The sequence below is a fragment of the Passer domesticus genome, chromosome 6, assembly GCF_036417665.1.
Source record: "Passer domesticus isolate bPasDom1 chromosome 6, bPasDom1.hap1, whole genome shotgun sequence".
NCBI lineage: Eukaryota > Metazoa > Chordata > Aves > Passeriformes > Passeridae > Passer > Passer domesticus.
The window spans coordinates 33445944-33470339 of NC_087479.1; the positions used below are offsets into that span (position 1 = coordinate 33445944).

Consider the following 24396-nt stretch of genomic DNA (forward strand, 5'->3'; position numbering starts at 1 on the left):
CCTCAAGGACACTTGTTTTCACTGATGTTCAAAACCTTTTAGTGGAGAATAGGAAGAGCCCACTTCTGATGCTATTTTATAATGGATTCATTTCCTTTCAATTTATAAATAATAATATTGGTGTTTTTCAAAATTTAGAAAATGAAAAGAAAGTTAAAGTAGGAACGAGTATTGTTTAAATAAAGATTTGGGACTCATTAGAAACAGGCATTGAAGTTGAATTTACAGCACATACTTTTTGTCTGTAGAAGATAAGCATTTTGCTAAAATTGTAATTATAGATATTCAAAGAATGATAAAAGTAATAAATCACGATGGCAATGCACATACTAATTACATACTTAATGTACATTCCTCACGTTGTGCTGCTGAATTACACCGAGCTGATTTGCTCTGTGCAGTGACATGGGCAGGGGAGCCAGTGGCATCTCTGAACATGCAGCTCCTGGGCTTCCAAGCTGTGCTCCCTGCTGATCCCATCGCTTCCAGCCATGTCTGGCAGGCTGGGTGGAAGCAGCCATGCTTCTGAGAAGAGCTGCTCTGCTGCTATTGTCCTGGTACTCCCTTAGGAGTCCTCCACAATTTAGGACATAAGATCTCTGGGATAAAGCAGTGTTCAGTGTGTGTCATAAATAAGCATTGTATCCTTCAGCTTTTTCTTTACTTGCAGAACTGGAGTGAAAGGGAACAGTGTACAAGGCTCTGAAAAGCTACGTGAACTATTTTCTGTTCTTCTCACTACTGGTATACTGTAAATCTCATGAGTGACCACAAGTTGCCGCATAAGAGAATTCCCATAGGAGTCTGTGTTTATGTTGCCCAACTACTTTATCCAGCCACAGCACCATCCTCAGATCCCTTTTCTTGGTGCTGTTTGATTGTGGTAAGCAGGACACTCTTGCTGGCTGGCTGCTTTCCTGCTTAGTAAAAGCTACAAGCATTTTCTCCTGAATTAGCCTTCACATTGGACAATTATCAGGGGTTTGAGCCTCAAAAATGTTATAGCATAGGCTATCATGATGGCCAAGTTCTTGTGAAGTGTCTTGGCCTATAGAGAACTCTCCACTGGGAAAATTAGGAGATGCTCAGAAACAGAAAAGGTCACAAAATTCATTTTGCAAACTAGGAAACAAGTCATGTGGCAGGGAGACAGAAAATGCTTCTGAGGAGAGGAATTTTGTAGGATCTGGTGTTTCATGAGCTGAAGGGAGCTGACTACCCTGCATACCCTCCCTGTATTTCACCCAGGGGAAGTTTCACCAGAAGTCTGACTTCAGCAAAGTAAACTGGAGGCAGCCTGGTTTTGTGCAGTTCTGGCTATGCTGCTGCAGTTCAGACACCATTTGAATACACATGTGGGATTTCATTTTCTTTTCCAATTAAAACTTGCTGTTTGCCTGGGTAATGCAGTTCCCTGCCACTGAAGTTATTGTTAAGTTATGTACATCAGGCAAGAAAAGGCTCTGGGTATAAGGGCTCAGGAATGTGCTGGCAGTCTGGGAAAGGACAGCTAAGGAAAAGCAGCATTTTGTAAGATTTGGCCTATTGCATTCAGGACAGTGGTTACTCTGGAGCACATCAGGACAGTTCACCTTGGAAAGTTTTGGTTTTGTTGTCTATGTTTGTCTTTGATACTCATTAGAGGTTTTGATGATTTTCTTCCACTGAAGATATGTTTACCCAGTCCAAGGATACTCAGAGCTCCTCATTATAGTGCCTGATGCTAAAACCATGCCTAAATGGCACTACATATTTCATGCTGACCTCTGTCACTTGAAATCTAATGTTTGGCACACCACAAAAGCTGAAACAATTTGCAGAGCGGTCATCCAGTGCTAGCAACTGCCTGGACAGGCTCAGCCAAAACACATGCCTTTGTTCTGGTTTTATGGGAAGGGGAGGAATGAACCCCACTGAAAAGAGATAGCAGAACTGTTGCTTATTGAGCCTTCTGGGTTGTAGCCTCTGGGTACAGGAAAGCAGGGTACATCTGGAGCTGTGCCTACCTGGCAGAAAATTAATGCAGTGGAGTTGCTACAGATGTCTTATGTCCATGTATGATTTTCATGTAATTGCTCAAAAAGCAGTGGCAAAGTTAGGAAGAAAACTCATGAATTCTGATTCCCAGTTCCTGACATTGTGCACTGTGAATAAGTGCTCTATACATATATTGCTTTTTATAAGGAGCACCTGAAGCCAGGCAGGTATAGCTGGCTTGAGATTTGCAGTGTCCTATTTCCTGACTTGTCCTCTCTGTTTCTCCTCTATTCTTAAAATATTCTTGGTTTTCATTTCTATCTCCTTCTTTTGTTTGTTTTCCTTCCATTTCTTTCCTTTGCAAGTATTGAATGTCTCCTGTGGGAGTAAGCCCAGCCACATGTGCATGCAATGATGGTTTATTTTTATTGGAGTCATTGCCTGTGACTGTTATTCATTACTATAGGAAGAACTGCACTAACAAACTGCTCTGAGAGCTTTTTTTTTCTGCTGTAAAAAGTCCTGTTTTGTCCATAGCCATTGAGAGTATCTAGTGCCATTATGAAGATATTGAGGGTTCAGAGCTCAGACACTAGTACTGCCTCCTGAATGTCCTGTCTGGGGTTGAAAAGCAGAATCTCAGCACCTCAGCTTCTTTGCACGGTGTCTCTTAGGTCAGCTTTTGAACCATCTGTCCACCTCTGCCACCTAAGCAACTCAATTGACCTCTGCTTGGGGAAGAATTTGTGGTTGCACAAAGTGCAAGCACAGTCACTGGCTACTGTGTACTCTTATGATAATAGAGTGTACAGCCAGAACATCACCAAGCCAGGTCTGCCTGAGATTCTGCTGATTCAGAAAAGGCAAGTAAAAAGTACCACAAAATGCTTCTAGCTCACCTGCACTTCTAGCCTTCACACTGGATAAGTAATCGTCATTTTTGTTTCAAGTTATCACATATTTGTGTTACCACGGGCAAGACCATGATGTCCCAGAATTCCTGGTACTTCTTTAAGATTAATGTCTAACATAAATAATAAAACTATTGGTAGTTGAGTTAGGAGCATATGCTTAACATAAATGTAAGCTAGAACTTAGGTATATAAGCAGACTAAATAATTTCACATAAGAAATACAGAGGTGTAGAATTAATTTTTATTAATTAACTTCTTCTGAGAGTGGAGCACAGAGAGGAAGATGAAGTGGTCTGCCTAGGCTTACACAAAAGAAAATATGATCATATCCTAGAAGTTATTGCTAGAATGAAACAAAAAGACAAGAAGTGATTTATCTGAAATTTGGCTATTCTTACATAGCTTCATGGTTTCTAGAGATTTGTTTTAAATATTTCAAAAGATCTGCTTCGCACTAGCACAGACTCTTATAATTAAAGGTAATCTGTTGGAATTTGTCTGAGAAAGTTTAATCTCTTTGATAGTAATTTACATTTGTTGATATAAGTGTCATGCTGATATTTCAGGATAGAGATTTCTTTGAATTCTTTCTCCCATGCTGAATCCATTATATGTTTTCCCTTGAGCTTTTGAAGACTTTCTCTTCATTAATTTTCTTACTCAAATCAGCACCCATGGTTGCTGTTTTCCCTGTAAAAATGTCTTAAGTGCATCTGCCTTTCTCCCTCACTCATTTTTTCTCAAGATGATAAACAGGGAACTCTTGGTTTTGCACTCTTAGCAATGTTTTTAATATATGAAATTTGTATGCATTGCACTAAAAGAAAATGAACAGATGTGCTGCTGCATTTTGAGGGATTGCGACGACAGCAGGATGGTCAGTTGCCTTTTGAGTCCATTCACTCTGCTGTTTTTTCCAGATGTGTGCTAATGGACATTTTTAGGATGTACACAAACTCTGCTTGCCTACTTTTCTGCACTAATTGGTTTGGGTTTATGGAATGTCTCTCATAAATCGTCTCTAGCTGCTGTTGTTGCTTTTCCATAAAGTACTAGAAAGGAAACTTGTTCCTAAACAGTTCCCTCTAGGTGTGATTTTCTTGTGGGGAAAGAGGAGATACAATCCATTTAAACTGCTCTATAAAGAATTTTATTGAGTTGTAGCCCTTTAACCTAGCCTTGATGAAACCAGTTTTCAAACAGCTGGACTGCAGAGAACCACATCTCTCAGGTGCTATGTATGGCACAAATTAAATTATAGTTTCCTAAGAAATAATTTTAATACAAATGGCAATAGGTTTTCAAACTTTTTTTTTTTCCTGCATTTATGAAAGCAGTAGGGGACTCCACATCTACTCCCAGTACTGGGGCATGTTTGTAGCCCCACCTCTCATAGTTCACTCTCTAGTGCTCAGGACATCTTATGCTGTTTCAATGCACTTTTTTTTTTCTTTTTTTTTTTTCTTTTTTTTAACACAGAGAATACATGTGTGGGCTCCAGATCTTTGGCAAGACTGAAGAATGATGGCATGTATCTCTTTTTCCTCAGCCTGTCTGGTTTACCTCCTTATTCCCAATAATTGCCCAGCCTGCCCAGCCTGTAGCCTTTCTTACTGACAAGTGTGTGGGTGCAGACAGTACAGCTGGAGTGGCTGAGCTTTCTTGCTTGAAAGGAGAAAATTTGTGCATGGAGGACTTTTCCTCGCAGTGAGGTTTGGAGGGAGATACAAAGCAGAGGATAATTGTTTCTGTAAGAAAACGTGAGGTCCTGATAAAGTCAAACTCTACAGTGATTTGCTTACGAAGGCAATAGGATTTAATAATGTTATTCAGATTTTTGTACTGATAGAATCTATGAAATCTTTAGGACTGTATTTAAGTTATGAGCCTCAATTTACCCAAGTGCATAATGGGGTTATTTTTTCCCCACCATTCTAAGGCCTTTTTAAAGTCTGTAGATTAAGCACCATATAAGTGTGAAATGTTGTTATCCAAAGAATCATTTGCTATCAGAGATCAGTTTATTGTTTATAGGTATATCTCATGAGCTTAATAAATGATTGCAGGAGACCTAAACTACTTCTGTTCCACCATAACACTGGAAAGGCATTAGGGTCACTCTGTTTCTGCAACAAGGGGCAGTTGTTGTTTCCCAAGTCAAATCAGAGCCCATGGTGGGACTGAAGCCTCAGAGAGCTCCAAGGTCCAAGGAGCATTGGTGTTTGGTAAAGCTTGGCAGGAAACACAACCATTTTTTCTCTTATGTTGTAAAAAGCCCTCCCATTGCCCTAAAGGATGCCTCAGTGTAAAGAGGGAGTAGGGAACAACTCTGTGAAGCCTTAATGCCACCACCAGGGTGTTGGTGCCCTTTAGGGAACTCTTGGTTCTCTCCTTGGGTACCTTTCTGGTGGGCTAGAGGCAGTGTGAGCTGTGGGACTGAGAAACAGAGCTGGCCCTGGGAACTGGGTTGCAGCTCCTACTCAGAAATAAACTATCTGCAGAATAAGGACTGCTGCTTTCATTTCTAGAATATATCAAATTCCGGCACACTGGGCCTGAGAAGTAGCAGAAGGGAGGGCAGAAAAAACAGTTACGAAGTTTGCTGGGATATCTGATGCAAAATCAACTTTGTTGTTTTCCTTCCTGGCTTTTTCCTGGGCTCTATTGCAGCTGAAAAAACAACCCTTCTGATCTACAATAAGAGGGGAAATTCTGGCATGAAGATTGTCCACCCAGTCAATTTGGCACAATCATGGGAAAGATTTGTTTAGCTTAGCACTGATTTTATTAGTACATGAGTCTAATCAAACCTTGAGAGATAGTATTCTTGCTGCTGAGTGACCCTGTCAGTGGTGTAGGCTTCCTGCTCAATTCTCCTGCTCTTTCAAGTGAATGTGGTGTTACTGAAGAGTTCTCCTGAAATGCACCAGCTCTTAGCAAAGCTTGTTCACTGCAATAGGACAGCAACAAGAATTAGCAAAATGTCCCAGCAAGCCAGCATTGTTTCAGTAAGGGCCACAAGAGCACTGAGAGCCAGACTCCTTTCACAGGTCTCTGGTATTCAGTCAGTAGACCCGAATTCTAAAATATTTATAGACTGTAAATGTGGATTTGCTTTTCATTCAGTCCCTAGTGCAAATTGTATGCATTTTGTCAGTACAATAGACAAGAATAATATGAGTCAAGGAGAAAAGACAGTGTAAGAAAAAGCTTGACATAGAATAAAATAAAAAGAGAAGAATCTGTCCATTGATAAGAAACTGACATACTTTAAAGGAGGCTTCAAATAGTTTTATTTGTGTTCCTTAGTCATTGCTAAAAAACAATTTCTTGTAATAGTTCCCATAAAAAATAGGAACAAAAGTCATTGTCTTTCCAGTCTAAATGGAAATGATGTATTAAATGTTAATACAGATGATTTTCTCAAGTATTTCATTGAAATAACTTAGTCCATTAGTTTTGTTAAAATCATTGGTTTTCCATTATAAAATCATAATTTTTCAGTCACATGAGAACTCAGTCAAAATTATCTTGTTATTTCACTATTTGGTAGTTTATCATCCTGGCATTTTGATAACTACTTTGATATAAGACTCTGTCCCCTTCATCATCTTTACTCTTTTTTTTTTGGCAGAACATTGCCTTGATTTCTGGTTGTCAGAAGCCTTCTGAAAGTTCATCCAGTGCCTTTTCCAATTCATCACTTCCCTTGCTATTGACAGGAGGTGTTGTCCCAATAATTACTGTTTTCTGCTGGGCTTCTGCAATCAATTCTGTGATTCATCTCTTCTATAAAACTTATAAATAATAAAATGTATTATTAAAAATGCTTTCCCTAACTAAAGCAAACATTAATGTACAATATTTCTGCTGTCATCATCAATTCTCTCTCAGCTGCTCTGCTTGTCTCACATTTATCTTCCTTTATCTAATCTAATGGCATCTATCCAATTTCTATTCACTTTTCATCAAAGTGATATATTTCCTCTTACATAGTACCTTTGTGTTCTTAGCATGCCTTATGGCAGAAATGATTTTCGAGTCATTTAATATTTATTCTACATTGTTGTCAAATAATAAATATTTATTACAAGCCTCTTGACAGGGAAATGTGATGCTAGAAAGAAAAGAAAGGAAGCTAAGATTTGACCATTTTATAGAGGTTGGACTTGGCAAAACTTGAAATTGCTTTCATTTTTACTTCCCTCATCAATCTCTATCATTTGCACTTTATAGGGACAGCAGCATAAATAACTAGATGGATTTTATATCCCATTCCATTCCAGAAGCCCATGGGTAGCTCATGGAGAGCATTTTGGAAATATCATAGGATGAATTAGAAAGACTCAGTACTGTTTCATCATTTTTTTTAATGTCTGTTTTCTATTAATTTCACTATTGAAAAAATAATATTTGTATTCAAAATGCCTGTTAATTTCTTTAGCCTATTACTTACCATTACTGTTTACTCATCTCAAAATGTGTATACTTTTGGTGCAACTTTAACTGCACTGAAGTGTTAATAGGAAAAGAAATTGATGGGGCCTGGATTCATTTTTGATTCCATGATTAAATAGTGTTTATCACTAAAGGTGTATCTTTCACTTATCTGGCTAGGAAAGAGTGCAATAAATTCCTTTACATATATCAGGAATATTAGTGGAGTTCTATTTTCTTTTTTTTTTTTTCCTGAAGTGAAAAAGGAACCCAGGAAATCTATGTTGGACTGAAAATTTTGGTTCATGATCTTAAGTTTTATAAAGTAAGATTTTGGAAAGAGATCTGTGTTTCAGCTTCTTATTAAATAATTCTGAATTCAGATCCAGGTTCAGATAACACATCTCTCTGTACTCTCCCCTGTTTTCAGCGAGGAGTGATTTGGAATTGAAATAAGACATATACTTGAATATATGTGAGTTTTATAAATTCCTAGTCTGCCTGTGTTGCCTACTTCTGAATTCTTCTGGAAGATCCCATGTGTTCTCCACATCCTCAGGTGGCTGTTAGGTATCTTATGGAAAGAAGCAGATGCTCACAAGAAGATATAGATGAGAAGACTTTAAATCACAGATTCTGTATTTGAAAACCAGCAACTTTTTCTTGGTTTATTCACCACAAAGATCCTTAGTTGCATGTCAGCCATCAAAGGACATTGTTAGCATGCATTGTTCCAACTCTGTCAGTTCTATCAGCATAAAACATGGGTTGGCAGGGCTTTGATGCTGTCAGGAAGCCCATAGGACTTGAAGAGACTTAACAGGTCATGATATGCTCCCAAGGCACTGCTTCATATCCCTTTCATAAGTATTTTAATCTGAATCCTAAAAACAAAGATTAACATTTTGCTTTACCTCTTTGAGCTGAAGGCTCTTCCAGAGTCTCACTTTATTGATAGTTATGAACTTTAAAATTTCCAGCCAAAATGTCTTTATGGCTGCAAATCTGTTCTCCTACCAGTGTTGTCAGTTTGAGAAGTTCTTCTTTTTCTTCCGGCTTCATTCTCTCATTTCCTGTTTTCCCATTCACTTACACACACAGACACTGTCAGCCTTCATTTTTGCTAGATTCACTGAGCTAATGTTTTTCTAGTGCTGTCTCTGATGAGCACTCCAGTCTCCTTGCCAGCATAGAGCAGTTTGGATTCATAAGTGACCTGTACAATACACAGTCTCCCCGATTAAGCCTTGCTGGTGTCTTTTGCAGAAGCACCCAGGTGACCCTGGTTTTACCAGGTGTGGGTGATGGTGCACCATACAACTGGGTCTGTCACTGTCTTGACTACATCATCTTATGGGTCAGTCTGGGATACTAATATCTCAGGTACACCCAGGAAGTATCTTCTTTCCAATAACTGTTTCCCCTTTTGTCTTACAGCTTATCCTTGTTTTCTTCATTATGAGTTCCCATTTAGCAGAGTTAAAAGCTTTACAGAGATCTGAAGAGATGAGTTCAAATTTATATCAGACTTCTAAGAAAAAGTCAAAGAAGAATGTCATGTATGTCTGGCATGACAGCCATGTTTTCTTTTACCCCATTTTCCAAGACTGTAGTTCATGGAATCATAGAATATCCTGAGTTGGAAGGAACTTGTAAGGGTCACAGAGTCCAGCTCCTGGCTCTGCATAGGACAGTCCAAGGATCACACCACGTGCCTGAGACTGTTGCCCAAATGCTTCTTGAACTCTGTCAGGCTGGTGCTGTGAGACTTCCCTGGGGAGCCTCTGCTAATGCCCAGCCACCCTCTGGGTGAAGAATTTTGTTATAATGTCTGACCTAAACTTCTTCTGACACAACTTCAGCCATTCCATCCTGTCACTGGTCACCAGAGGGAAGAGGTTGATGCGTGCCCCTCCTCTTCCCCTCACGAGGAAGTTGTAGACTGCAATGAGGTCCCCCCTCAGTCTCCCCTTCTCCAGGCTGAGCAGACCAAGTGACCTTAGCTGTTCCTCTTACGTATTCCCTTCAAGATGCTTCACAATCTTTGTAGCCCTCCTTTGGACACTCTCTTATACCTTTTGTATGCTTCTTATGCTGCCAGCACCCAAAACTGCCCCCAGCACTGGAGGTGAGGCTGCCCCAGAGCAGAGCAGAAGGGACAATCCCCTCTCTTGCCCAGCTGTGATGCTGTGCCTGGTGCCCCCCAGGACAGAGTTGGCCCTCCTGGCTGCCAGGGCACTGCTGACTCCTGTTCAGCTTGCCACAGACCAGGACCCCCAGGTCCCTTTCTGCAGCACTGCTCTCCAGACTCATTCCCGGGTCTGTCTTTACATTCAGTGTGGCCCCATCCTGGGTGCAGAAACCAGCACTTCCCGTTAAAGTGGGTGATTGCCCAGTCCCCTAAATTTTCAAGGTTTCTGCGCAGGACCTCCCTGTCTCCCAGAGAGTCAACAGCTCCTCACAATTTTGTATCATCAGCAAATTTACTTACTATGCATTTGAGTCCTGCATCCAAGTTGTATTATTCCTCACTTCAAAATTTCTTCTAAAGACCTGCATGGTACTATCAGGGCATCAACTCACTTGTTTACATTTTTTTTTTCTCTTCCCTTATGGGGACTAAGTTTGCTGCTTCTCAGTTACGTTGAATCATCTTCAAGTTCATAGGAAAGTGACATATACTGGCTCTCAGGCCTAAATTCACATGCTGTTTCTTAGAATGGTTCCCAATAGAGATTATCTACTTCTGCTGAATGTGCTAAATTCCTGGAGTTTTCATTCTATTCAGTTGTTATTTCTATACCAATGTGATACGGATAATTCCCTTTACCTGCCTTTTCTTCTTTTTCAGTATTGTCTTGCTTGAGGAATTTTTTTTTCCACTGACATCCAGGAATAAATTTAATCACTGCCCCAATGCCATTTCATTATAAATCCAACTTTTATTTACTTTTTGCTATTGCTAATAATCTTTCCAGAGTCAACATTACCTAATTTTTGGTAATCCTTGATTTATACTTCTACTTCCTGGCCTTCAAAATATCATTTTCTTCTTTTGATAAGTATTTCCTTCCATGCTTTATAAGTTCCTTGTCTATATGTAAGAACCTACTCTATGCTGACTGTTCCAGCTAGAGGATAGTTTGCAGTGAATTTTTACAGTTTTTTGATTTTGCTTGAAAACAAATTTAAATACATATTTACTTCTTTTTTTAATGTTATGTTAAATACTATAGTTTGATGTTATAAAAATGAATTCTCTGTACTCTGCTTGTGAAATGTGCAGTTGTACTTAAAAGGTTCTTTTTCTCAGTGGGCAAACATTCAATATAAAGCAATACCTTTGAATGTTCTGAGCTGTTTCCATTTCACTGAAAAGGAAGCTAATTCAGAGTCTCAGATGTAGCTGTGCAGCAGCCACCTTTCAGAGGGGCCCTGTGATGTGCTGCTGAAAGGAAGTGATTTATTATAGGTTTTCATTGCTATACATAGCTATGCACATACTGTAACTGAATAAAAATGCAGTAACAGAATGTACATAGAGTTATTTGAATGTCTATCCATGTGCATGTGTTACTGTGCCTAGTGCACATGCATATATAGGTTAGTATTTATGTGCATAGTAGTGCACGGAATGCCAAAAATTTGACCTTAGATGTCAGAATTGTAACTGTTTCACTTCAGGCCTTTCCAATTAAACAGCCAACTGTTGTGGGAGATCTACGTGAGTGTTTGCACCGTTTTTCCATTCCATCCTCTCCCTTGTACTTTCAAAGCTGAGGGAGTGTGCAAAGCACCTGGAGGCAACTTCTTTTCACTCTACTTTCTTCCTGGCAGTCTTCCTCCTGCTGTCTCTGTGGTAACCAGAGACAGGACCTGAGGAAATGGCCTGAAGTTGTGTCAGGGGAGGTTTAGGTTAGCTATTGGAATAACACTCTTCATGCAGAAGGTGATTGGGCCCTGGAACAGGCTCCCCAGGGCTGTGGTCACAGCATCAAGCCTGTTCAAGAGGTGTTTAGGAAAATGCCCTCAGGTACATGGTGTGACTCCTGGTCCTGTACAGAGCTGGGAGTTGGATTCGATGAACCTTGTGCATCCCTTCCAGCTCAGCTTATTCTGTGATGACAGGCAAGGGAATTCAGCTTTTGTTAGAGTGCATCAGGCATGTGGGATGTGACTTGCCACCCTTTTCTCCAGAAGATAATCCCAGAGAGAATAACATGATAATTAACATGGAAGAGGAGAAACCTACTATGGCAGGTTTCCTACTTGGAGTATTCACAAAGTATTCACGGTATCATATCCTGGTTTGAGGTTGTAAAAATGTCACTTTCATGCAGGTGACGGCATGAGGGTTATGTTAGGCAAGCTGTGGAGGAACAGTCCTTGGCAATGAGCAAAAATCAAACAGGCAAGCAATAGAGCTGGGCACATTTGTGTGAGTTTGCCACCTGCAGGTCCCACATTCCCCACTCTGCCCATTTCTGTCTCTGCAGTTCTGCAGGCTTGTCTTCCACAGAGGACAGTTCTACCATAGTGGAGCCAGGGAGCTGGGTTTGTTTCTGGTGTCACCCTAATGCCAACCTAAATTCAATTGCACTATACACCCACCTGGAGGGAATTCCAGTTCCTATTTTGATATTTCAAGTACAAGATCCTTGAATAAAGTTTGACATGATCATTACCCGTTTTGCAGAAGAGGACATCCAGATACTTGCAATGGCATGTTACCATCCCCAGTGTGATGGCACATGAGTAGACATGCTGCTTCCAGGGGCAGGGTAAAGACAGTGGGTGGAGTTCTTGGAGAAGCCAATGGGGGCATATCTGTGGAATGGCTAATGGCAATTGAAAAATCCCTGTATATGGCAGTGGCAGTTTTGTTCAAAATCGTCTTTGGGTGCAAAAGCCTGAACCAGCAGGAATGGTTAAGCTTAACAGGATGGCAGTAAGGCAAACAAAACGTACTGCTTCCATCATGGTGTTTTTTTAGGACCTGTAAATCCTTTTAAAATTGCAGCATGATCTGTATATGTGTATGAGAAGATCTCAATTACTTAGAAGCAATAGGGCTAGATCAGTAACTACATGTTTTTTCTGAAGTGTGCTTTATTACTTCTGGAAGTTAAATCTGGTGAGATGTTTTTGCAGATTTGAGCTTTGATCAGTATGTTATAAAGATGCATACTTACATCATATATTTGCTTTGCAGCTTCTGGTTGCTAAATCACCTGTTGCTCCATTCTCCACATTTTTCTACACCATTGAGAAATCAGGCTTGATTCTTCAGGGTAAGACCAGAGCATTGGTTGTTTTGCCTTTTCAATTAGTATTTTAAGCAGACTGAATGTAGATAACAACTGTTGTTGAAAATGGTGCTGTTTATACCGAATTAAAACCCCACACATTTAAACATTCTGGTTAACATGGGGAGCATTCTGCTGAAATCACTGTTTTTTCTTGGATTACACTAAATTAGTTCTTGCATATTTCCATGGATCTAGAAGTGGGCCCTGAAATTTTTAACCAGGGCTCCCTGTTTTTCTCCAAGGTAAAGTGGAATGGTTTGGGTAACAATGGGTCATATGTGATGGGCTTCTTCAGGAGCATACCCATCTATCATTAATAACCTGTTTTAATAAATAGTTCTTTAGCAAATGGCTTGGCATCAGTAAGAATACAGAAAATTAATATCTGTTTTCTGGTTTTGTGATCATTTTAATGCTAATGCCCAATGGTCTTTAATTATCCTCAGACTCTCTAGGTATGAAGTAGTATATTGAAAAGCTGGATATTGCTACCATGCTGACAGGGAACTTGGATTCCTAGTGGCTGTGTCCTGAATCATGTACTTTTAGACACAGCAAAGAGGGAAGTTCAACTCTTCCCTTCTTTTCCCATTTATCCCAACAAACATCCTTACTTTTTGACAAACATTCATAGATAAATTTTGTTTAGTTGATGTCTTTTGATATGCAGCCTGGCTCCTTATCACTGCATCAGTTTAACAGACTGAATAAAACTAGTCAGTGCCTGTCACTTTCTTTTCAGGGAGGACACTATGATATGCAGCCAGGGCAATAAGACAAGTGAGTATAGCTGGTTCTCAGTTTCCAGTGATGGAGAATCACTGATCCCATGAGGCACTATGGACATTTTAAGGGATGTGAGCAGTTCTCCGTCTGATTGCACATTTCTCACATTCAAACAGGCTGTACCAGACTAATGACATATTTATATTTCCTAGTGACTCAATATGCTTACATCTCAGGTAAGGCAAAATGTCAGAAAACAAACAAAATGAAAGTTTTATGGTGCATTTCTGCTTCTATTTGCTACAGCTACAGCTAATTGTAATGAGGGGGGGAGGTGTTTATACAGTATTTCCTAAGCCTTTGGATACTGTGTTCAGTATATGTTTAGGTAGTTTTTTTGATCTGCTTTATTTGGTACCAGTAATTCTAAAAGTCTGCAGAAACTAGAAACAATTTTTATTAGTTTAACCGGAGGCTGCTTGCAAGAGTTGGTCTTGATGTGTTTTGTTTCAGTATAGGGCAGATGATAAACTACTTGGCTATCTTGAGTTACATAGATGTTTCTGGTCATTATTAAAAAAGGCAGACAGTTTCCTGCTCTGTCCTCAGGCACTAATGTAGTGAAACTTTGGGAAAGAAAGTTTTCCTATTTCAGAAATTGAGAGAATTTGTTCAGAGGCAATCTTAATTTTTTCAACTCTTTTCTGTGAGCCATGAATGTAGCTTTCCCAGCACTGAACCATACCTTTAAAGAACAAATAGGCCTGGTTACACATAATGATGGAGCAGCACTCTGATAAGAGGATATCACTGGTTTAAAAGTGTGGCAATTGCTCTTCTCCCTGTACCCATATGTTTCTGGGATATACATATAAAACATCATTTGCCATTTTTGTACAAACAGATAAAATACCAGTTTGGATTTCTTTAAGTAAATTGTGTATTGATATCAGGCATTCTTTGTGCATTTTGAAAGGCAACAAGAATGTCTTCTCTGTGTGAGCCCTTTATTACTTTCTGGCTACATTATTATGTTTTTATTTTAGGTATTTTTCTCCAAGATGGGTAGCAGGGAAGGGTATGGTTCCCCTGATAATCTGGCCCAGACTCTCTCGCAGAGACTTGTAAGCACTTACACATGAACCATCTCACTGATTCGTAAAAGTAAATATTGCATGGTCTCATCCCACATTTCAGTGATCATTATTTCTGTGGAATCAGGAAGCAAGCAAATCACCAGGAAATGTCTGGTTTGGATAGGATGCAGAAAGTGCCACCAGGCTGCCTTGTTCAAAAGAGGCTAGAGCTTTTCTGAGGGTTGTACTTGGTGCTTCTTTCCAAAGGGAAGCTGGATGCAAGGTAAGATGACAGTCAGGCACGTAGCCATGGGCCAGCCGGTGGCTGCTAGAGGGACACCACGCAGCACTAAGCAGTGGGATCTGTCCCCCAGCCTGCTCGCAAAGGCAACTTCCCATTCAGGCTTTGTAGTTTAATTCCCTTGGTGTCAGGAGGTGAGCACATTGAGGGTGGCTGATGGGAGCAAGTGGGTGGATGTGGGAACTGGTGAGAAGCAGCAGCTGGCTGAAGTGCCCAGGATTCTTTCTTTTTACTCAGGGGGTCCCATCCCGGGACCATTAACCAATAGGCCATAAACAAATTGATATCGGAAAATGTGGCTGGAAGCTCCCTGATTAGCAAGGGTGAATGGGGAATGAAAGACAAAGTGAAAGTGTGATTTAACAGTTCCACAAGCAATTTCTATTGCCACCTCTGAGGGATTAGGATGTGTGGAATAGACTAAAAAAAAAAAATAGGAGGAGCTCCCCCCTGCTTTGTTCTGTGGGCTGGAGGATAATAAAACGGCAGGAGAGGCAGTGCGGCTAGTTAGGGATTTCACAGACTGCTATTTGATGCAGTTTAAGGAGCCCTTCTGCTATTGTTGCAGTTAAAATGGGAAGCGGAACTGTTCTCCATTTGCAAAAATCTCCAGCGTCCTCAGGAAGAGGGCTGAGAGCAAAAGGCTATTAAGATGGTAATGCTGCCCCATTTGGAGGAGTGTATCAAAATCCTCTTTGTCAATGTAAATTGCTGCTCTGTTTCCCTGGTATCTTTGCATCTCATAGCCTCAGTGCAAGCACAGAAATTTAGGAGGAGACCCTAGTGAAGGCAGAACTTCTCTTTTATTGTCAGAAGAGACCTCCAGATTGTGCAAGGGTCCCTTGGAGAAAACTTCTTTGCTTTTATAAACCTGAAGTTTTCAGGGATGAAGAGAATCCATTTAAACACTCACTCTTTTATTTCCACTTTCAGACTAGAGAAATGAAATGGGATTATTGAAAATCAAGATTGGACAGTCAGAAATTTAGCAAAGTCTGCAGCCTCCTCCTTTCATTGCTTCAAATTGCTCCATGCTATCAGGGCAGTGGACTGCAACCCCAAAAATACCCTGAGCTGCCTTTGCATTGCAATGCAGTGTCATGTTATGTTCTGCCAGTGTCATTCTTTGATGAACCTGAATTGTGAGCGAAGAATCCAGTCTGACAGCCAATCTCTATTTTGTAGAGATCTTAGACAAAAAGGCAGAAACCTGGATCAAGTACTGCAAAATATTGGAAGTTTTACTGTCAGCGTGTGTTTACTGTTCTAGGAACTTGCTGTGCTTCCCTGTTTCAACCAGCTACAGCGAGTGAAGTCATATTGTTAAAAAGAAGAATAAATTTAAAAGAGCTCCAGATCTACTTGATTAAGAGTGCAGGTTGTAAGATTATTTTTCTCCTTGGCTAGATATAATTTCTGTTTTGATTGGAAATTGCTAGCTGGTAATTCTGTTCTGGTATAACAGAAGAAATTCTGAGCTGCTCTTGCCTAATTGTAGTTTCATTTAAATTGAATGTAATACTGGGTTAGGCCAGCTGAACTGGAAGATGCTACTTAGGTTTGTGCACACATATGCAAAAAAGATAGGCTGAATGAAACTGAATTGAAGGTGTGTGCTGTGGGTGATCATCCAAGTCTAGCTTTAAAAGCAGCAGTGTTCTGGGGTATAAATACAAGTAGGCAACAAGCCTAGCTGTTACCTACCAACAGCTCAGCTGTTTGTGGAAGTCTCATTCCATCTCACTTAAGCAAATGCCTTCTGTTACCAAGAGGATGCTGCTGAGAAAGGAGTCGGGACACGGTGCTGTGTGCCAGCTGAAGAGTCTATTGGCACTGAATGCTTTAACCAAGTGATTAACATTGCTCTTCCTGGAGAAACTCAGAAGCACTGAAAACATAAGGCAAATTATATTAGTGAGCTAGGACATGCTTTTGAGTAATGATATCTTTTCAGTTTCACAGGGTTTAAACATGGATAGAATTATCAGTTCATCCAAACTGACCTCCCATGTATCATACATGTTTCTTTCAGGTACCTGATAACTTTGTTGCACTGAATAATTTCTTCTAGAAAAGTAATCACTATTACTTGCAGACATAAAGAAATGTGAGTTCCTGCTTTGCCTTCACAGTGTTTTCCAGTTTTAGCTACCTTGCTGCAAAGCCCTTGTTCTGTATTTCAGATTAGAATGTGTCTGCCTTCAGCTTTCAGCCTCAGTTCTTGTAATGACCTTCAGTGCTAAAAACCGCAGCGTTGCTGTTAAATGGTTGCTATTTTTCATGAGAGTACTTGGCATAATGATTTATCATGCTATGTTTTACTCTTCCTTGTTAAAAGGTATAACTGTAAAAAGGTCTGTAAATTTTCTGTCAAAAAACTGTCAAAATTTTGTGTCTCCTGCTGACTGGCTCCCCTTACTACTCAAAGAAAGAACACAATACTTTGTATTGCTAAAGGGAAGAGTTTGAGGGTTGTGCCACAGGACTGGATAATTAGTTTGTTAATTCACCCTTTCTGGTGCCCTCTTTTTCACTGCACACAACCTGTCTGCACACAAATGTGCTCACCTTGCATGTAATGTCCTATTGAGAAAGGTAACTTATTATATCTAGAAACAAAAGACTGTGACACTTGGAAGAGAGTGTCTTAAATTTCACAGTAGTAAGGGAAAAGATCTAGTAACAGCTACATCTAGGGAAACCTTGGTACATTATGTTTCATTTGTCACTAAGGTAATGAAAGAGGCTCATTTTGATCTCTAAATAGCATAGGGTCTGGGTTTGTAGTACAGCATGGCAAACTGTCTCCAAAGTGCTATAACTAATTTCTATGGCTGAAGCAAGTGAAAAGTGCCTCATTTTATTTTGTAAAGAAACAAGTAGTGAGGTAGAAAAGGAATTCTGAAAGAAAGGGCAGCATTATTTGTATTGTATTGTGTGGGTTTGAACAGTGAAAGACAATGATTTACTGCATCAAAAGCTTTTATTCAATTGAAGAACTGTAACTATAAAGTGACCTTTGTCTGGAGCAACATGGATATAATCTGTAAAATGAAGGAGAGTTGTACTCGATGTGTGAATGGGTGGAAGACAGATTAATGGGAATAGAGTTGTGCATTGCTATTGAGATGGTAAAAGATTTGCAGTGCCACTGGTGATTTCCAGCCCTATTGGAGGGATAAAGATGAACTGGTCATTGTTAGGATCTCTGTGGGGTGGAACCGTTTTTGCTGTATTCCCCACAGGACACTGAGAGTCTCATGCTATTTCTAACAGGTTTGTAATAATGAGAGCAAAGAACCACTATCAATTTGTAGGTTAAGTCCATCCTGGGAATAAGGCATGAGAAAAAATAAGACTGCCATCATCCCAATGCCAGCAACATCACCCACACAGATATAGCTGACATCAATGAAAGTATCCTTTTGTTCAGGCAATTCGTGGCATTTTGAGGAGTGGGTTACTAAACCTGGCCCAGGAATGGTGTTTGCTTGGGTGAGGGTATCCTCATTAGGTGGGTTTGTGGGAATTCCTCTACTGCTCTGCAGCAGCACTGTCAAAGGATTGCTGGAGTTGCCAAACTCCATGGCTGTCAAATGAAGGAGGGCAGAGAAACAGAGCACAGATGTAAAACCAAGTAAAAATGTTTATGATGAGAAATTGAAGGAAAACATTTTAATGGTGAAGGAAGACTAGAGGCATCTTGGGTTTAGATCCAGTATAAACCAAATAAACTGTAATTTCAATAAAATTGTTTCTCTCTGCAAAAGTAACCTTTCACATAGTGGCGTAGTAGATAGGCAGTAGATTGATAAAGTTTCTGGCCATGCTTGTTCCTGTGAGCTTAACTTGTGTGAGGATATTCTGCTGGATAAATCCAGTTTAGCACAGTGTTTTGAATTACCTCCTTATTTCTAAAGGTGCATGTAAAGATACTGAAGACACAGTACTGCTGTCTTGCACTTAAAGCCAAACATGTTGCTAAGTGCTTTACTAGATTGCAACTGGAGTGCCAGCATTTAATTTGTCTGAAGTTCTACTAAATGTAATACAAAAAAAGTTTTAGTGCAAGTGGTATGCCAAATCTCTTCTCATTTATACAAGTGCAAATCAAAACTAATTTCTTTTAATCCAGTGTTGTTAAAACAATGAGCTGAAGAGTGTAAGTCTGTTACCCTCTTTTCAAGGCTGGCATAGGCTTCCTGGGACAAAATGATCTCACTTCAGAGAAATCTTCTCCTTACCAACCTCTTTGTAATGAATTCCTGATCAAAGTGGGCTGCTCCCCTGGGTTTTCAGCATAGTGCTAAAGCAAATGGCCTTTTTTCCAAAAGGCTTTTAACATAAGGAGTGTAATTGTCTGTTGATTAGAGGTAGTGTCTGTGATTTGTGACAATATATTGTTCTGGGAACTGAACGTTGTCATGGAGGACTAAGACTTTACTAGTAATTGCCTGGATTTAATGTAGATGTAACATCTTTCAAGCTACAGATTTGTAAAATAAGGTCAAATGTACCTAAAATGGTCTTAATGTTCTTAAGTGAACACATTAAAGAGTAGGAAGCTAAATAAATGTCTGTTCAAAAACATGTTTTTCAGCCAGAGTAAAGTCTCATGCATTGTGTGCAGCTTATGAAGGTAAAAGACAGTTAAGTCTCAGTGACTTCTTTTCTCATGTAGGCACAAATAAGTTTCTTTTGCTGTCCTCAAAGGTTATGTCTGTACTGGCTTCACCTCTACCATGTTTGCTGAAGCCATCACTGGTGTCATTTGATCTTGTGAAAATGTAGTTAGCAATAGAGGACTATGACCCAAATTCCTTACCCTTGGTAATACCTGGAACTTTTCTTTAGCTATAGGAATTTATGTATTACTAAAATCTTGTAAAATCCCTAAGTGTACAGCCTGTTTTCCAAAGAGAAATGCAGGACACTTCATTGTTGCTTTTGCTGAGGAGATCCAAGAGTTACGTACAGTCTAAACTCTGGAAGTCTCCAGAGTGCAGTTCTGTGTAGGCAAGCACACTTGAATAGCACTTCACTGAAACTAGAAAACTTTGCCTGAGGAGAGGCTTACTAGCATAGTAAAGCCCATTTTACAAATAGGGCTTCCACTGCTTTGACCCCAGTGCTGTTTTTCTTTGAAACTTTCTCTATGTTTTGAGAATTAACACATCCTGAACAACTTCATGTATCTCTGCATCTGATGTGTTGACTTGCCCTGTCACAGATTTAAATTATCTTCTCGTATAATCTTAAATCTATCTTGATAAGATGGAATAGGAATATATAGCACTTTCTTAGAAACAGGCACACGTGATAAACCCTCTCAGAAAACAGTGGTTTAATTCAAATGCTTTTTCTCATTACAGTCTTTCCCTAAAATCCATAATGTTGGGCTGTTACTGTAAAGTATTTTCTGCAATGTTCCTTTGAACTTTAGCACGGCTCCTCGGTGTTTATGTTGTAATGAAACCAAACCTGGTCATTTGTCATTCAGTTCTGTGAAGACCTCTGAAAAACGTTTGAGATTAAATTTCAGGGCCAGATAGAGTTAAAGAAGCATTATAGAGATAAGCAACAAGGTTAGTCAGCAGTTTGCTAGAGTGTGGTGTATCAGCCCAGGCTGTCCCTTGGTTTGCCACCTGAATAACCCTAGAGGGTGTGCCTTAGGGCTCAGCACATAGGCAAGGCAGCACAAGCCTGCAGGCGTGAAGAGGAAGCAAAGGCAAACGATGCTGCAATGAACAGTTCAACAAAAGATGTTGTTGAAAAGATTTTACTTTATTGTCCACTGAATCTCAATTTCATGTAAACTTCCTAGTTTTTCAACTACAGAAACATTCTCCCGTACTCTCCCAATGCTCTGTGAAGGTGCACTTCCCAGAAGCAGCAGCTGAGATGTGAGGAGTGACATTTCTAGAAAATACTGGGGAGTATTCAAGTCTGACTAGTCTGAACTGAGTGCTGTGTGCTGTTGTGGAGACCTCAGCTGAGATATGCCTTACTGTTCACGGAATAAGCAGGCTGAAATACAAAGTTGTGAACACCAAGTGTTGTACTGGTGAAGATGTTCTGAGTGAATTTAGGGATGGGATGAGATAATTTCTTAGTAACATATATAAATAACACATTCCTCCTTCAGACTGTGTATGCTTGATGAAGGACTGCAGTCTTGAGACACGACAGGTGGGACCTGCACACCACATCTTTTACTTTTCTTCATGCTATATTTGTGCTGTGAGTGAATTACCCAAAACAAGGTGTTGGGCAGCCAGGCACATACATTGCAGCTGTGAGCTAGACCATATCCTGTCTGCCATGCCATTTGCTGCAGTCCACAGAGGAGCAGAACATCCTGTTTGCTTAGTTTTCTTTTGTCTGCCCCATATCAGCACAGGGAGAATATTACTCTATATCTTTCCTCTTCTGCTCTGAAATTGGATCACAGCACTCATGATTGTGTTCAATAGCTGGAAATGCTGAGGATATCCGATTGCTGAGGTCTCTTATTTTAAACACCACATGCCAGGAAAAGTATGTTGGATCCCACCAGCTTAGCACTGGAGGGTGCAGGATGCATCAACAGGAAAACCAAACAAAACATGAAGTGAAATTCATTTGAAAAGGGAAGGGACTCACAGACCACCAATCAGTAGTGTTTTAACTCTTCATAACTACACAATAAGCCTTTTATTTTCCTTCAGTTCTTCTCAATGTGCAAACTATCTTAAACTGATTTTTAGAGCCGCAGCTGTCACCAGAGGCAGTGGGACCTGTAGGTGCTCATTACCTTTGAAAATGAAGCCAATGTATTTGAATGTGGTAGTAAAACCAAAAGCACTAAATCAGGATGGTGAAAGCATAACTTTGATAGTTCTGTTATATGATCCTAGCCACCTTCATGCTGGATACAGAGGCAGGGCCTCACACAGAGCACACCAGAGCTCAAAGGTATGTTTCTTCTTTGCCTTTCAGACTTCCTTCCCCTACAATTCTGTTGCCTTGCTTCATCACTGCAGTCCTTCTAGCTGAGTAACAGTGGATAGAGTGTTACTTTTATTAGAGTTTAACAGAACTTAGATGAACTTTTATTCATCCAGAATACTTTCTTTTCCTTGAGAAACAGGGCTTTTTAGCCAAGTGGTCCAATTTGGCTAGCAGTACAAGGCAGCAGCAGCAAGGATGAGCAGCCACCTGAGTCACAGTTTGACTTTCATTTGGAAGACTTGTTGTGCCCTAGGAAAGGTTTGTAAGTAATGGATAAAAGTCAGAGGAAGCCCTGATTACTCTGGTGTAGAATGAACTAAATTCCATTGTCACATCTGAGCACAAAGGGAGTAAGGTGTCCTTCAAGCTGGTCCCAGCTGCCTGGGCTCAGGAAGGACACCATTTACGGCTCTGTCACTAAAGTGTACAGGAGAAGTTAAACAGAATTTGCAAATTCAAGGTCTCTTCTGGCAGAAGAGGTAAGAGAGCTGGTCCACTGAGGGCTGCATCCAACAGTGGGGCATTAATTTGGAGGGAAAGCTCATTTAACTGGCCTTCTGTTACTGCTTGCCTCAGACTGGAAGCTTTCTCAATTCGTTGGGTGTCTTTTTTTTTTTCATAGTGCCACATATTGTTGGTAAAATACGGAAACTTGAAAACAGAGGAAGTAGGGGTAATGTTGATCTTGAAACACCAGCAATTGAAAAGACCATTCACAGTTTCCTTTAAAACAAAACCAAGGGGTAAGATAATGCTAACCAGGGCTGGGTGCCCAAGAGAGCATCATAATGAAGCATCCACTGTTATTGTTCAACTCAGTGTTTGTTCTTCATGTGAACAAAAGGAAGGAAGAGCTCTGCTATCAGGCTGGAGAGGAAGGAGTCTTTGTTGCCCTTGGCTACCCTAGCTTTAAATGTGAGGAAGCACAGGGCACAGCAACATAACCTTTCTGCAGTATTAGATGAGGAAAATTGATAGTTCAGGAGGTTAAGGGCAGACACTCTGTTTCTCTAGGCTTCCCTTTCATGACAGCCCCAAATCACGTATGGCAGTGCTAGTATTTATTTAGGTCACGTGAGGTTTTAAAAACCTGGGTTTAAACCCTGGTACTTCTGCTTTGCTGCTTCTAGGCCATGTGATTGTTCCTCTGCATTGTTGCTCACCACAGGAGCAGTTAGAGATGCTATTTCCTTATTGAATGTGACAGGCACCCAGTGTCCTGAGTGTAAAGTTCACTCATGTTGCTGAATGTATCTGCTAGACACTGAGTCAGGTTTACTGTACTTTTCTGTTCCTGCTCCACCCATAAATTTGTCTGCTGAAGTGGCAGAATTCCTGCTGTCCCTCTCCCCAACTTTCAAGTCATGAGGATGACACACTGTCAGATTAGTGATAAAGTTTACCATGCTCAGAGCCATTGTTTCAGATTTTCAGATGACTCAGGCAATGACTGTGTCATCAACTAACCTCAGGTTACAAATAAAGATACTCCTGCAATCATGAAATTCTGATTAGCTTGCTGTGTGTTAGTCCTACTCTGGCTTTGTCTAGTCCATGTACTACCTGTGCATACCCAGAGACACTGGAGAAACAGATTTGCATCCCATTAGAGGCAATGCTGTGATGCTGGAATGTTTGAAAAATGTAGGTGCATATTTTGATTCTGATATACAGAGTTCATTCCTTTTATGTGATGTTTTGAAATTTCTGGACAGACAATAAAAACAGCCCACAAATACATATTAGCTTTGTCTCCCATTCAAGGTGCATCCCTGCATTGATTTTCTGTTAATTCAAGGTTACCATGGTGCCTGATGTACAAAATGACACTTCCACACATTTATGTTAAAGTTTGTTTTTGTAATCCTGAAATCTAATTTTTCTCACAACAGTATGTTTTGTGAAAGTTCTACCAACATTACTGTAGACAGAAAAAGAACATTACTTAGCTAGAATAGCCTTCTTTTGTTTGATGCAAGTGATCTGAGGGCTTGGTCATTTGTCATAGTGAAAACATTTGGTAAGAATGCAAAGAGAATAGGGAGAATCCCATGAAACTACTGAGAGCATCAAGTGTAAGAAATATTCTTTAAGGTGTCATAGTGGGTCAACTATATACTATTAAAGGCAGGAGAATTAGGGCTGGGCTCAAATTAGGTATTTGAGGTATGATCGATTTGTGTGTAAAACCATGCTAGATACAGGAAGAAATAAATACCATATTACATTGTTGGTATTGTGGCTCTGAAAACCCACTAAGTTCAACACAGAAAATGGAAAAAAAGCTCTGAATGTCCTGAGAAATTAAATTAAGAAATAAAATTAATTCAAACCACTCACCAAAGTAGCCTTCTGAAAACAGGTTGGTTTTTATTTCCTATAATAGATACAAGAGCTCAGTAAAATGCTGAAAATCCAGATGGGCCAGTGGGGGAATGCTTCTGCCTGTACTTAATTTTCTTATGTTACTAGCATCTTGAAGTGTGGAGGTTCTTTGAAGAAAAAAATTGCAAGATTAGATTTAGCACATTTTAGTCAGGCCACAGCAAGTATACTCTGTTTACAAATACAAATGTTTTCTGTTTATTTTCCTAATTACTATCCCTAGAAATTATTTGTTTCTTAAAAGCTAAAAGTACTTCTTTCCTTCTCACATATCATCATGC

At 40.0% G+C, this 24396-nt stretch overlaps 1 protein-coding gene across 32 annotated transcripts in view; it reads left to right on the plus strand.

Annotated features, from left to right (window-relative positions):
* RAD51B (RAD51 paralog B) overlaps positions 1-24396 on the plus strand; it is a 404685-nt gene that overhangs the window by 257622 nt on the left and 122667 nt on the right. For 7 of the 32 annotated variants that reach the window (XR_010364585.1, XR_010364587.1, XR_010364588.1 and 4 more), the window contains one exon: positions 12541-12619. The exons of 2 other annotated variants lie outside the window; for them this stretch is intronic. Coding sequence is in view for 22 of the 30 variants with exons in the window: in XM_064424273.1 (XP_064280343.1) it covers positions 12541-12619 (79 nt within the window). In the remaining 8 variants the exon portion in view is untranslated. 23 more of the 32 variants (XM_064424266.1, XM_064424268.1, XM_064424267.1 and 20 more) reach the window with 14 other exon arrangements.